The sequence below is a fragment of the Corticium candelabrum genome, chromosome 11 (genome assembly GCF_963422355.1).
Source record: "Corticium candelabrum chromosome 11, ooCorCand1.1, whole genome shotgun sequence".
Taxonomy (NCBI): Eukaryota; Metazoa; Porifera; class Homoscleromorpha; order Homosclerophorida; family Plakinidae; genus Corticium; species Corticium candelabrum.
Window position 1 is genome coordinate 8,133,925 of NC_085095.1, and position 12,261 is coordinate 8,146,185.

The 12,261-nt window shown below is 42.2% G+C and overlaps 3 protein-coding genes across 3 annotated transcripts; 2 read left to right on the plus strand and 1 right to left on the minus strand.

Moving 5' to 3' along the window:
* The first annotated feature begins 88 nt into the window (after positions 1-88).
* Positions 89-3,356, plus strand: LOC134187432 (uncharacterized). Its single transcript, XM_062655549.1, has 10 exons — positions 89-312; positions 418-519; positions 580-685; positions 859-1,124; positions 1,191-1,460; positions 1,525-1,800; positions 1,866-2,045; positions 2,108-2,216; positions 2,278-2,353; positions 2,406-3,356. Exons 1-10 carry the CDS (start codon positions 249-251, stop codon positions 3,219-3,221), a joined length of 2,265 nt encoding a protein of 754 aa, XP_062511533.1. The 5' UTR covers positions 89-248; the 3' UTR covers positions 3,222-3,356.
* LOC134187431 (trifunctional purine biosynthetic protein adenosine-3-like) lies at positions 3,342-7,479 on the minus strand. Its single transcript, XM_062655548.1, has 10 exons — positions 6,915-7,479; positions 6,790-6,858; positions 6,603-6,728; positions 6,258-6,431; positions 5,806-6,197; positions 5,313-5,532; positions 5,105-5,254; positions 3,930-4,883; positions 3,622-3,876; positions 3,342-3,543 (listed from the first exon to the last, which is right to left on the minus strand). Exons 1-10 carry the CDS (start codon positions 7,446-7,448, stop codon positions 3,358-3,360), a joined length of 3,060 nt encoding a protein of 1,019 aa, XP_062511532.1. The 5' UTR covers positions 7,449-7,479; the 3' UTR covers positions 3,342-3,357.
* A 224-nt stretch (positions 7,480-7,703) lies between these two features.
* On the plus strand, positions 7,704-9,790 carry LOC134186690 (holocytochrome c-type synthase-like). The gene is made up of 4 exons (XM_062654712.1): positions 7,704-8,002; positions 8,530-8,801; positions 9,047-9,130; positions 9,254-9,790. Exons 1-4 carry the CDS (start codon positions 7,721-7,723, stop codon positions 9,486-9,488), a joined length of 873 nt encoding a protein of 290 aa, XP_062510696.1. The 5' UTR covers positions 7,704-7,720; the 3' UTR covers positions 9,489-9,790.
* The last annotated feature ends 2,471 nt before the right edge of the window (positions 9,791-12,261 follow it).

Here is a 12,261-nt window from a genome sequence, read left to right on the forward strand (position 1 = left end):
ACCTTCCCTTCTACTGTCTAGGCACGCATGTGGGTGTACTGAATGACGTCACGTGATGACTCAGACCCACGCAGCTTACCTACACACTGTAACGCAGTACAAGGACAACTACAAGCTGTGTATTGTTCCTGCCTTGGGCAGGACAGTGTTACTCAAGCGTTCAGTCAGTCGAACGTGGAATACTCGGTTGGTGAAACCTGCAATTGCAAGACCTTCGACCTAGGCTCAGGGGCGTGGCTTCAAGGTCTATGCGAAACCAACGTTTCTCGTCGCTGTGGCTGTTTGCCTTTTGGTGGAACATCAGCAGCGCAGGTTAGACCGCTGTCGGAGTCTCGATATCGAAAGGCGCCGCTTCTTCTCACCTCTTGCATCGCCTTCATGCAGGCGTAATGTCTCATTCTTGCTTCAATGTTTTAGCTGTGACATGTCGTAATAATTACGTTCGAAATCCGTCAGCGTCGACGCAAAGCGATTGGACTGTCACTCCTCCTGACACGAACGCCAATGGCGCTACCATTAGTGAGTTGTGTTCGTCATCTCTGAGAGTGTTTTTCAATGGTCTGTTGCTTGTTCTTGCAGCTGGTGGATCATTTCAAATAGCGACTACAGGACTCGAAAAGAACGAGAGAGGTTACTTTTCACAGCAAATAAACATTGCCGCAGGAGCTTCCAACTTTACAATCAGGTACATCGATCTACTTGCACAGAATTTTGTCTAACAGTCTAATTATTCGTAAAAAAGAACAATCAACGCCACTAATACTGGTGCAAGCGATAGCAGTTTTTTCTAGTTATAGTTTCTCTTTTTAGCAGTTAATTGTAAAGAGTTTTCATTTCCGAATTCTGTTTTAATTTCAGTGCTCAGATGAAGCGCAATAATACATCGGTTCAAGGAGCACCATATATATTTGTTGATCTAGTGAACAAGCAAGGTATTACATTCGACACGCTGGTAGATACAAGTCTTAAAGGCCTTACATCCAATTGGACAACATATTCCGTCAGTTCCTACATTCCTAGTGCAGCTTACGCCTTGGTAGTCAAACTGGCTGTCCTACATCGTGACAGAGGGCAACCACTTTCAGCAAATGTGGCATACTTTGATGACATTTGTGTCACATATGGTGAGTGTCGCTGTGTATGTAAGTTTGAACAATTCATCTTGCATTATGAATATGTGTATAATACAGCAACATTAGGAGCTACTGTTCAAAGCGTGACTGCTGCTGTTGGCAAGCGGACATCATTGCAATGTGTCCTGTCAGGAGCAGACAGAGGAACATTTGTTTGGGAAAAAGTTGCAGGCTTGATTAATACACGCCGAGCCTTTGTTTCAAGCAAAGGTAGCTTCAGTTCTTTGGTTTTCCACGATCTTGAGATCACTGATGAAGGAAAATACATCTGCAATGCTGTTACACCAGCAGGCAACATTTCAGCAACAGGAAGCCTGCTTGTTTACAGTAAAAGCTCTATTTTCTTTTATATTTTTTAAGTTAATTTTAGTGTCCTTTGTATACACTACAGCCGTACCTTACCTTCTACCAACAGCCAACCCAACGTCAGTCCTAATAGGCAAAGATCTCACTTTACCCTGTAACGTTGCTGGATATCCAAGTCCTACTGTTGTGTGGTACAAGGGAAGTACTGTCATTACTACATCCTCTCACATCGTCATCAACTCACAGTCACACGAGCTGACAATTCAAGCTATTAACCCTAATAGAGACAGTGGAACCTACGAGTGCTTTGCTCGCAATGATTTTGGCAAAGTTTCTCGTGTCTACAAACTTACCTTAGATTGTATGACATTGAAGGTGTCAGTATACTGTAATAATAATGATACGTGTAATGTGTTTGTGTCATAGCAACCAGTGGAACAGAGGTTGTGAGACCAGTTGTGGGTACCTCACAGCAGCCTACAACTGTTTCAGCCACAACTCAATATTATTTTGATTACACAGAAGACAATTCAAGGACAACAAAAGACAGTCCACCATCAGAGAATTCAAATGACAGTCCACCATCAAAAGAGGAATCATTTTGGGGTGTGACCATTTGCAGAGTTTCGAGTTTCAACTTTCATTTGTAAATCTCAATTGTTCAACAGATAACAAGATTCTGGGTTTGTACACTTACATATGGATTGCAATAGGTGGAGTTGCTGTGATTGTTTGCACACTCATTATTGCCTGTTGTGTGGCTTTTTGCAAACGCAGGTTAGAAGATGATGTAATATATAATAAATGAGACTTAATTTGGTAGTTAATTTAATCATAGATCTAAGAAGAAGAAGAAAATGAAAGAAAAACAAGCAGTCCATTACACCAAAGGATCTCGTCGAGCAGGATATGCAGTAAGAATAAAGCTTTGTACTTGATTCTTGTCTCTAACAGCTGATTGTTTAGGTTTCAGACACTGCTCGTATTGTTGGGCCTGGACCTCACATGCATTCATATCCCAACGGCTATTCCTATCCAGATGGAACTATTGATAGTGGCTACAACTCAAACAGACAATCAACTCAGATACAGCCCAGTGGGTATCCAGGTTACGATATGAGGTACAGTCCCCATGGAACAGGACACCCACTAGTACACCAGCAAATGATAGGTCATCATGTTCCACTTGGTCACCGAACAAGTCAGGGTACATTTGGGCTAGACACTTCACAGCTGGTACCCAGAATCCCAACTGAAGATGAATTGGAAGAGGAAGGTGAGGATAATCCAAATTTCTATGAAGAACTGCCTGCTTTCCAAAATGCAGAATATGACTACTGTGCTATGTCAAGAAACAATGGACCTACGTCACAGTCAGAGAGTTACTCAACATTGCAACAAGGTGTCCCTCCTGATTTATCTTCACTGGATCATTCAAATTTGAATAAACTACCTCATGCACATGGCTCAAAGCCAGCTGAGTACACAATAATGCAACCAGCGGTGAGACCTCAATTCTCATCAGTGGATCAATCAAATTTGCATACACTGCCTCATGCACCTGATTCACAGCCAGATGAGTACACAATAATGCAACGAGGGGTGAGTCCTCCATTTTCTTCATTGGATCAATCGAATTTGGATAAACTACCTCATGTGGCTATGACCAGTGGACCTTCACTACGACCAACTAGACCAACCTCCACTGCAGATGTAGAAAAACGACAATCAATAGAAGCAGATGTGCCTGATACCCCAGGGGATGTCGATTATAGACTGTAAACCAAAAATAATGCATATCTACCCATCTAATGAAGTAATTTTTGTATCTGTATGTGAAACGTTGCTGATTTTCATACTGCATTCTAATTTTCACAAGGCATACATGGTTAATCTAATAGAAATTTCAAGAGTTCACTTACAGTGTCCACACAACTTTACTTCCTTCCCCTCGTGACACCATGCCAGTTGCCAGGAGTTTGAGCGCTTCTGGATAAGCTCTGTGTTCTGCTTGTCTCACCCTTGCACTGAGAGTCTCGGGTGTGTCATTGGGTAAAACAGGAACAGCCTCTTGAATAATCATTCCTCCAGCATCGACCTCTTCCTAACACATCAGATCACAAAAGACAGTGTAGTCAGACTGCTGTAATCGTGAGTTTAAAAATGAATAGTCAGACCTTACCTCAACAAAGTGTACCGTACATCCTGACACTCTGACTCCAGCTGCTAGAGCTTGCTCATGTGGATGCATCCCTGGGAATGATGGTAGAAGAGTAGGATGGATGTTGAGTAGACGTCCTCGCCACCGACTGACAAACTCTGCACCAACAATTCGCATAAATCCTGCCAAACAGACAATCTCCACTCCGGCTTTGACTAAAGCCTCATGAACGACTGCATCAAATTCCTGCCTCTTCTTTTGTTTGTGAGAAATAACCTGGAAAATACTATGAAGTAATATACCACACTAACCAAATGTGTCTATCGTACTTCGTTTGGTATTCCTGCTCGTTCGGCTTTCTTTAGTCCTTCCACTCCGGAGATGTTTGATATAACAAGAACAATTTTAGCAAAGTGACATGATGGATGACTTGTAGAATCAATAAGAGCCTGCAGGTTTGTCCCTGCTCCTGATATCAACACTCCCACCTTCTTGGGTTGGCAACGCCCATTCACTGGCGATTGAGATCTGATAGCTCTGGGATTAGAAAGAACATATGCAGTTGCAAGAGCTTTATCTAAGTCACATATCACAACAGGCTGGTTAGCAGTCACTCTTTTAGCAACCTTGCCAATCTCATTTGTTTTCAATTCAAGTGAATGTAATGATGCAGATACTTGAGCAACTTTCTCCTTGTCAATAATAAGCACCAGCCCAATGCCACAGTTAAACGTCTTGCTCATCTCATCTGCTGAAAGCCTTGCAGCTGCTGCAATCCAACCAAACAGTTGTGGAACAAACCATTTTGAGGCATCAAGAACAGCAGACAAGTGAGACGGCAGAATTCTTGGTATGTTCTCTACTAGACCTCCTCCTGTTATATGAGCTATGCCTTTGATCATACCTGACTGCAGCAATGATTGCAAGTGTTTGGAGTAAATACGAGTAGGAGTGAGTAAGACCTCTCCTAGACATTTACCAACTGATGTTTCATCTAATAGTGGACATGACAGCTTGGAGTCATACGTAATTTCCAAACTGTCCACAATGTTGCGAACTAAGCTAAAACCATTGCTGTGAAGACCAGATGATTCAACACCAATTACTGCATCTCCGACCTTCATGTCTAACATTTTCGGAAGAACAGATTCACGCTCAACAGCTCCCACAGTAAAGCCAGCCAAATCATATTCTCCTGGAGAGTAAAAACCAGGCATTTCTGCTGTCTCTCCTCCGAGAAGAGCACAACCAGCTTGTTGACAACCTTTGGCGACACCAGCAACCTGCAAGGCAGAAAAGACTGAAAGACAGAAAAAGCCAACTATATAAGGTAGGAAGCCAAGGCAGTCCTGTACTGGTGACCAGGTCTGTCTATTAGCAGAATTGTTTTACTGTCTGTTTGTTCATCTCTGTTAAGTATAAAAGCCTCTTGACAATGTAGTAACATCAGTCAGCTCTACTGAAAAAGACATATTTCTTAAGAAAAGAAAACATGTCTACTCACCACTTCTGTGGCTGTGTTGACATCCAGCTTTCCACAAGCAAAATAATCAAGGAAGAACAATGGTTCAGCTCCATGAGCCAAAACATCATTAACACACATGGCTACAAGATCGATTCCTACTGTACTGTGAATACCACACTCCTGAGCAATCTAGACAATAACGTTAGAATCAGAACAATGACAGTCATCATACCTAACACCGACAGACCTTTAGTTTTGTCCCCACACCATCGGTTCCACTGACCAAGAGAGGGTCACTGTATCCAGCAGCTTTGCAATCAAAAAATCCACCGAATCCTCCCAACTCAGCTGAACATCCAGAACGAGCAGTTGCATTAGCAAGAGGTCGTATGGCGGCAACCAATTCATTACCAGCAGCAATGTTAACCCCAGCTACTTGATATGTAATAGATTCCATAAAGTAAGAACTACAAATGAGAGAAGCCCACAATAGAAACACAATGTGATTATGGACTTGAAACTCAATTGCAGCAGACAAAAAGACAGTAAAGTTGTTCGCTCAATTCCCTAAACCACTAATGTATCAAGTCGATGTCATGCTGTTCATCTCTACAAATGCTACTCAAATACGACTAAACACAGTGAACAAGTAGAAAACGTCAAAGCAAATGTTTGAATTTAAATAAAATGTTTGGTTATGCTAATCCACACTACAATATCATCACCATACAACAGTTCACCTCTTCATAGCCAAGCTGGCAATGTCTTTTCGATATTGTGCTCCCTCATATTTCACACAGTCTGCTCCCTTGTAGGCTAAATCAATGGCTTCCTTCAAGCTGCTGGCTGTAGCTGAAATAGCCAAAACACGTCCTCCTGATGTTACTATTTGGCCATCTTCAGTCAGTTTTGTTCCAGCGTGAAAGACGTGAATGCCAGAAAGTGAGTTAGCATCACTAATCCCTGTGATTGCTTTCCCTTTTGAATAAGTCTCTGGATATCCTTGACTGACCATCACAACAGACACAGAATATTGATTGAGATGATAAGACGGCAAGGCAGTAGAGAGATTCCCATCAACACAAGCCTTGACTGTCAAATACAGATCAGACTTCATTAGTGGTACAACAGCCTACAAATACACAAACTGCATTACAAAATCGCACACAGAGTGACTAAGGTAATTAATTACCTGTGCTTCAGGATCACCAAATCTGCAGTTGAATTCCAACACAAAAGGACCAGATTTAGTAAGCATTAAGCCAGCATAAAGCACCCCAATGTAAGGCATTCCATCTTTCCGCAGCCCATCAATGGCAGGCTGCAAAATCCGAGCTGAAACGTCATCAATCAGCTGGCTGGATACCTAACAACAGCAAATTTACACTGCACTGAATGTCTTTCTATATTAAACATCATAACTACGATAAGTCTACTGAATCTTCACATATCTGTTTTAATCCACATTCCAAAATAAGTGAAAGATCATGCAATATATTCATTGACATTCATTCATTGCATCAACAATTTACGTCACCTGAGGACAAGGACTGTATGCTCCCATGCCGCCTGTCATTAACCCTGTGTTACCCTCCAGCAACCGTTTGTGATCTTGTGACGGTGGCATGACAGCAATAGTCTTTCCATCAGAAAACAACAACACCTACATACATCACGTACCACACTCACAACAAACACAAACAAGCAACTGCATAATCCCTAACCGAGACTTCCTCGCCCTCAAGAAGCTCTTCAATAACAACAGTATCTCCGGCAGAGCCAAACTTTTTGTCCTACAGAATTTATATAAATTTTTAACTTCGGAAATTCAATATTTCAGTCTACCGACTTCAAGGATTTCCTTCACAGCTTTCTTCGCTTCATCGTTGGAGGATGCCACAACTACGCCTTTCCCAGCAGCCAGACCGCTTGCCTTCACAACCCATGCGTTGTACTCTGCAGAGTCGATGTGACTACATGCTGCCTTTGCATCCGTGAATGCCTGGAATCGAGCAGTTGGAATGCCATGCCTCATCATAAATCCCTTCGCAAAGTGTTTGCTGGTTTCAATCTGAGCTGCAGCAGCCGTTGGACCAAAGCAAGCCACACCCACGTTGGCAAGAGAATCTGCTATGCCATTGGCTAGTGGGGTTTCCGGTCCAACAACAACCAGGCTGATTCTGTGCGTAGTGCACCACGAGGCGAGTGCTGCTTGGTCATTCAAGTTGATTACGACGTTAGTTATACGTTTATCGTCTTCTAATTTCGTTCCTCCGTTGCCTGGCGTGACATAGACGTGCGCCACGTGAGCTGACAATGCCAGTTTCCATGCTAAAACGTGTTCTCTTCCACCGCTCCCAACAACAAGAACGTGAGCCGTCATGCTAATACAACTCAAACCGATATGTCTAACGCACGTTAAAAAACAAGTTTCTATCAACGAGTTTGACTAATTTTGGCGCGAAATTTTGCACACAGCAGTGAAATTGAGAATATGAACTCATAAAGTTTGCGACGTTTTTAATACACCAAATTATAGTACAAATCTAAAAGCTCTAAAACTAACATTTTACTGTACACTAAATTTTAGTAAAATATATTTTAATATCCGGGGTATTTGACAAAGCATTGATATTTAGGAGGTCAGACACACGTATGGGATCTCAGACGTCTTCTCAGTCTGTTCTATCCAGCGTTGAAGATACTCCCTTGTCGTTGTCAAATAAACGTAGTGAGGCAACTTTGAATGAAAAGCCGTTACCTCATTCTGGTGTCACATCACTACCTGCCGCATCTCTCAGCAAACAACCAGAAACAACAACTGGAACTGAGAAGCAGTTACGTTATGATGACAACGGTTGCCCTGTGCATGGCAAACGAAAAGGCGTGAATGAGTGCCCCGTGCAGAGAGGAGAAGAAATTGATCTAAGAAACATGGTAAAGCCTACCAACAGGCCTGGGTCTGTTGTCTGTGTATTTGTTTGTTTGTTTATTTATTTGTCTGTTTGTCTGTCTGTTTGTTTATTTGTTTGTCTGTTTGTTTGTTTATCTGTTTATTTGTCTGTTTGTGTGTCTGTTTGTTTATTTGTCTGTTTGTTTGTTTGTGTCTCTGTTTGTTTGTCTGTCTGTCTGTTTATTTGTCTGTTTGTCTGTTTAGTTGTCTTTGTTTGTTTGTGTGTCTGTCTGTCTGTTTCTGTCTGTTGTAAAGTGGTTGTAAAGATGAGCTGGTGTTCACGGGTTCGAGTGTCCAGTCGGTATCTCCTCCTAGGAGGAGAAAGACTCACTCCGTTCGTAGGGGAGAAATGACCGGCTGGACAGTCAAGCCTAGGGTGTTTATGGTAGCTGCAGCTAACATCAGCACCTTTGGACATGTAATCTATTTGATGGTGATGTTGTTTGTTGTGTTTAGTTTGTTTGTGTATGATTGTTTATTTTCCTATATTTTTGAGATTATTGTAATATAGATGCCTCCCATGTGCAATGAGCCACGAGAAGGTCAACCTTTCTCTCTTTCAACTCATCGTCATGTGTCTGGTATCCCTAAATTAGGCTCGGACAATGAGAATTGGGTCTATCCTTCTGAACAAATGTTCTACAACGCAATGATCAGGAAGGGCTGGCAGTGGAAGGAATCTGATATTCAGTCTCAAGACATGACGCATATCATCAACATACACAATACCAACAATGAGTTGGCATGGTTGGAAGTTCTTAAATGGGAGGCGTTGCATGCATGGTAAGAAATGTACTATGTGACTTTGCCTAGTTGATTGAGTAGTGCAGGGGTCTCTATTGTCACACTTCATCTTGTGCTGTTGTCCAGCTGCTTGTTGTTTATAGTCACTGTGTATTATATTGAGTAGTTTAGTAAACATAGTACTACTTAACCAGGTAGTAATTTATTTGCTGTAATTTACTAAACTACGAGTAATCTCTGTTGAGTCATCTCTGCAATCATTTTCATGATTTCATTTTGTGTAGCGAATGCAGCAGTCCAAAGTTGAAAAGTTTTGGTGGTCGAGCCCAGGATTACTCTCCTCGAGCGCGCATTCGTCACTGGATGGGGTACTACTTTGAGTATATTGTATCCATTTATTGCCACCTACTTTGTAATAATTTTTGTGTCCGTTAGTGATATCTTTGTTTCTGTTACTTGATATTAGATTGCTAATATAGCTTTTCTATTAGATATGAGTTGCCGTTTGATCGTCATGATTGGATTATTGATCGTTGTGGGCGTGAAGTTAGATACGTCATTGACTATTATGATGCTGGTGGACCTGATGCAGATCATAACACATTTGTCCGGCTGGATGTGCGGCCAGCCCTTGATTCATGGCAGGCATTCGCTGATCGTCTGAGAGTTGCTTGGTGGAGATGGACAGCAACACCAGACAAGCAGGAAGACACTACTAGTAAGTAGTGTGACCTTTTAAATACCATTTCTATTGCAATGATTGTACAGTATATGTTCAGGCAGAAACCAGTAGAGCTCTATTTTGTTATAAGTGTCATCTCATGTTGTATGAGTGCACTTCCTAATATGACTCTGTGTGTTGGTTTGAGTTGATTAAAGTCAAGATCCATGTGACTGGCATGTTTTAGTTACCAAGTATTGGACAGTACAACTAACTGTGCTGGCAAGATAATCTGATATGTACAGGGCCTTCAAAGGCAAGGCGTGTAAGAAAAGAAACATTGGCTGTTGGCTGTTTCTTTGTGAAGTTCCAGCAGACAACTGCATTCTGATCACTGTTTTGAAGTTTATGTTTTCAGTTGTCCACTTTATGTACATGTTTGAAACTCAAACGTTCCCAAGCCCCTTGCCATTTCTTGCAGCACTAGCAACTTGTTAACAGAGACCTTCCTTCTTCGTAAAGTGTGAAGTCCTGCTTATGGTTTATAAGTCTTATATGTTTTACAGTAAGCAGGGAATTGGATGACACTATACCAAATGTTGTGGCTCAAGTAGTGCATAAAAGTATGCTTAGATGATAGACAGCTAGAATTTGTTCATCAATGGAATCATCTTGGTCAATTTCTTTTCACTTCAATTTGAAACATTCGGCGTCAATTGACAATTAAGTCAAGAGGTTATTTTCCTCCTTCAATTCATTTTTTCTGTCTTTAAAGGGGCATCACCATCAGTTCTGTGTTGCTTGCTTCAAGCACACTCTGCTATTTTTATGGTTCTTCTCAGTTATGGTCATGCAATGATCGTGAACTGAATCATTTGCAAGTTGTTTGGAATGACACTTTAAGAAGAATCTGCAATGTTCCTCGGCGATCTCATGTTGACACAATTCTAGTAGCAACAGGTCTTCTTCCTTTGCCGCATTTGTTGAGAAAACGAAAGTTACAGTTTATTCATCGCTTCTACGACCTGTAAACCCGATCGTCTCTTACATGTTATCTCTCCTAGACAGTTCAACGAGATCCTCCTTTTCTGATTGCAGGACATTTCAGTCACTTTATGGTATTGAAAGTAACTCTAGACACTCCGTATACAGAGCGATTAGGACTGACTTTGAGGCTTCTGTCTCACCGTCCAGAACTGCAGCAGGTCATCTGGCATGTGAATGGTTAATGCAACCTTCATGCTTCAGCAACACTACACTTAGAGAACTCTTTTCTGTTGACTGAGATAGTGTGTTCCTTCTTTTATTGTAGATATGTTGTCTTTTTCTGTTTTGTCATTTTTCACTTTTTCTGTTTTGTCATTTTTCACTTTTTCTGTTTTGTCATTTTTCGCTTTATCTTTAGTTTGCACCATGTTTATGTGTGCGACGCAGATCTAGTAGTAGTAGTAGTAATAATAATAATAATAATAATAATAATAACAATGATAATAATGACGATGACGTTCAGTGCTTTCCTGGTGGTCGTTGATACCCACTAGGCGTGCTGTACCGATGTTCGCGGTCACCGTAATGCCTGCAATCTATATCGAATTGGCTAGTCATTGATCGCCGTATGGACTACACGGAAACATGTACCCCGCTGGGCTCACCTGCCTGGTTGGTGGGCGCCCAGATGGGGGTAAAGACCCCACTTGCCCATTATGGAGGGGCATAGCGACACAGTCGACCACATTGTGGCAGGCTGTAGTGCTTTGGCACCTGTGGACTACACTGATCGACACAATCAGGTGGCCTCCATCATTCACTGGGATGTTTGTCGCCATTTTGGGGTTTCAGTGGAGAGCAGATGGTACCGGCATCATCCTGATAGGCTTGTGGAGACGGATGACATCACTATGATGTGGGATACCACCATCACTGCCAGGAAGATCAATGCCAATCGTCCAGACATCTGTCTCAGAAATAAGAAGACAAACACTTGTCTTCTTATTGATATCAGCTGTCCTGCTGATGGCAACATTGGCAAGAAAAATGCTGAGAAGTTGGCAAAGTACAGCGACTTGCGAGTGGAGATAAGCCACATGTGGCATTGTTGAACACTGGTGGTTCCGGTGGTCTTGGGAGCTTTGGGCACAGTGCACGCAGGTATTGCACGGTGGCTGGACATTATTCCAGGTTATCACAACCTGCAGCACTTACTGAAAACAGTGCTTCTGGGATCTACTCGGATCCTTTGTAAAGTCATGTCTTCTTTCTAGACAGCCGTGATGGTCTAAGTACTTTTGAAGCAGGGTTGCTTCCGGTACTTGTAATAGACTTTACAAACCAGACTGATCTGGTTGAGCACGACATAGTCACCGCCGTGGCTTAGTGGTTAGCGACAATGGCTACCGCTCCATGGTTTGGGGGTTCAAACCCCAGTGACGACAGTAAATTATGAAACTTGTCTGTCTTTCTCTCTCATGTTTCTCTAGCTTTATCCATGAGACTATGACTTGTTTCAGTCGTTGGGGAGTTCTGGTGAAACTCCCCAAGGTCCGTTAATGATGACGTTCAGTGCTTTCCTGGTGGTCATTTATATCCACTAGGGGTGCTGTCTCGATGTTCGTGGTCACCGTAATGCCTGCAATCTATATCGAATTGGCTAGTCATTGATTGCCGTGTGGACTACACAGAAACATGTACCCTGCTGGGTTGGTGGGCGCCAGATGGGGGTAAAGACCGCACTTGCCCATTATGGACAATAATACAGTAATCGACAGTAAAGACCCAACACAATAATAATCGCAGGTATTGCACGGTGGCTGGACATTATTGCAGGTCATTACAACCTGC

Coding starts and splice junctions, on each gene's coding strand:
- LOC134187432 (XM_062655549.1), top strand. CDS start 249: ATGCGAAACCAACGTTTCTCGTCGCTGTGGCTGTTTGCCTTTTGGTGG. Junction 686..858: donor GCTTCCAACTTTACAATCAG/GTACATCGATCT, acceptor TTTTAATTTCAG/TGCTCAGATGAAGCGCAATA. Junction 1,461..1,524: donor AGGAAGCCTGCTTGTTTACA/GTAAAAGCTCTA, acceptor TATACACTACAG/CCGTACCTTACCTTCTACCA.
- LOC134187431 (XM_062655548.1), bottom strand. CDS start 7,448: ATGACGGCTCACGTTCTTGTTGTTGGGAGCGGTGGAAGAGAACACGTT. Junction 6,432..6,602: donor CATACAGTCCTTGTCCTCAG/GTGACGTAAATT, acceptor TGCTGTTGTTAG/GTATCCAGCCAGCTGATTGA. Junction 3,544..3,621: donor GTACGGTACACTTTGTTGAG/GTAAGGTCTGAC, acceptor CTGATGTGTTAG/GAAGAGGTCGATGCTGGAGG.
- LOC134186690 (XM_062654712.1), top strand. CDS start 7,721: ATGGGATCTCAGACGTCTTCTCAGTCTGTTCTATCCAGCGTTGAAGAT. Junction 8,802..9,046: donor TGGGAGGCGTTGCATGCATG/GTAAGAAATGTA, acceptor CATTTTGTGTAG/CGAATGCAGCAGTCCAAAGT. Junction 9,131..9,253: donor CGCATTCGTCACTGGATGGG/GTACTACTTTGA, acceptor CTTTTCTATTAG/ATATGAGTTGCCGTTTGATC.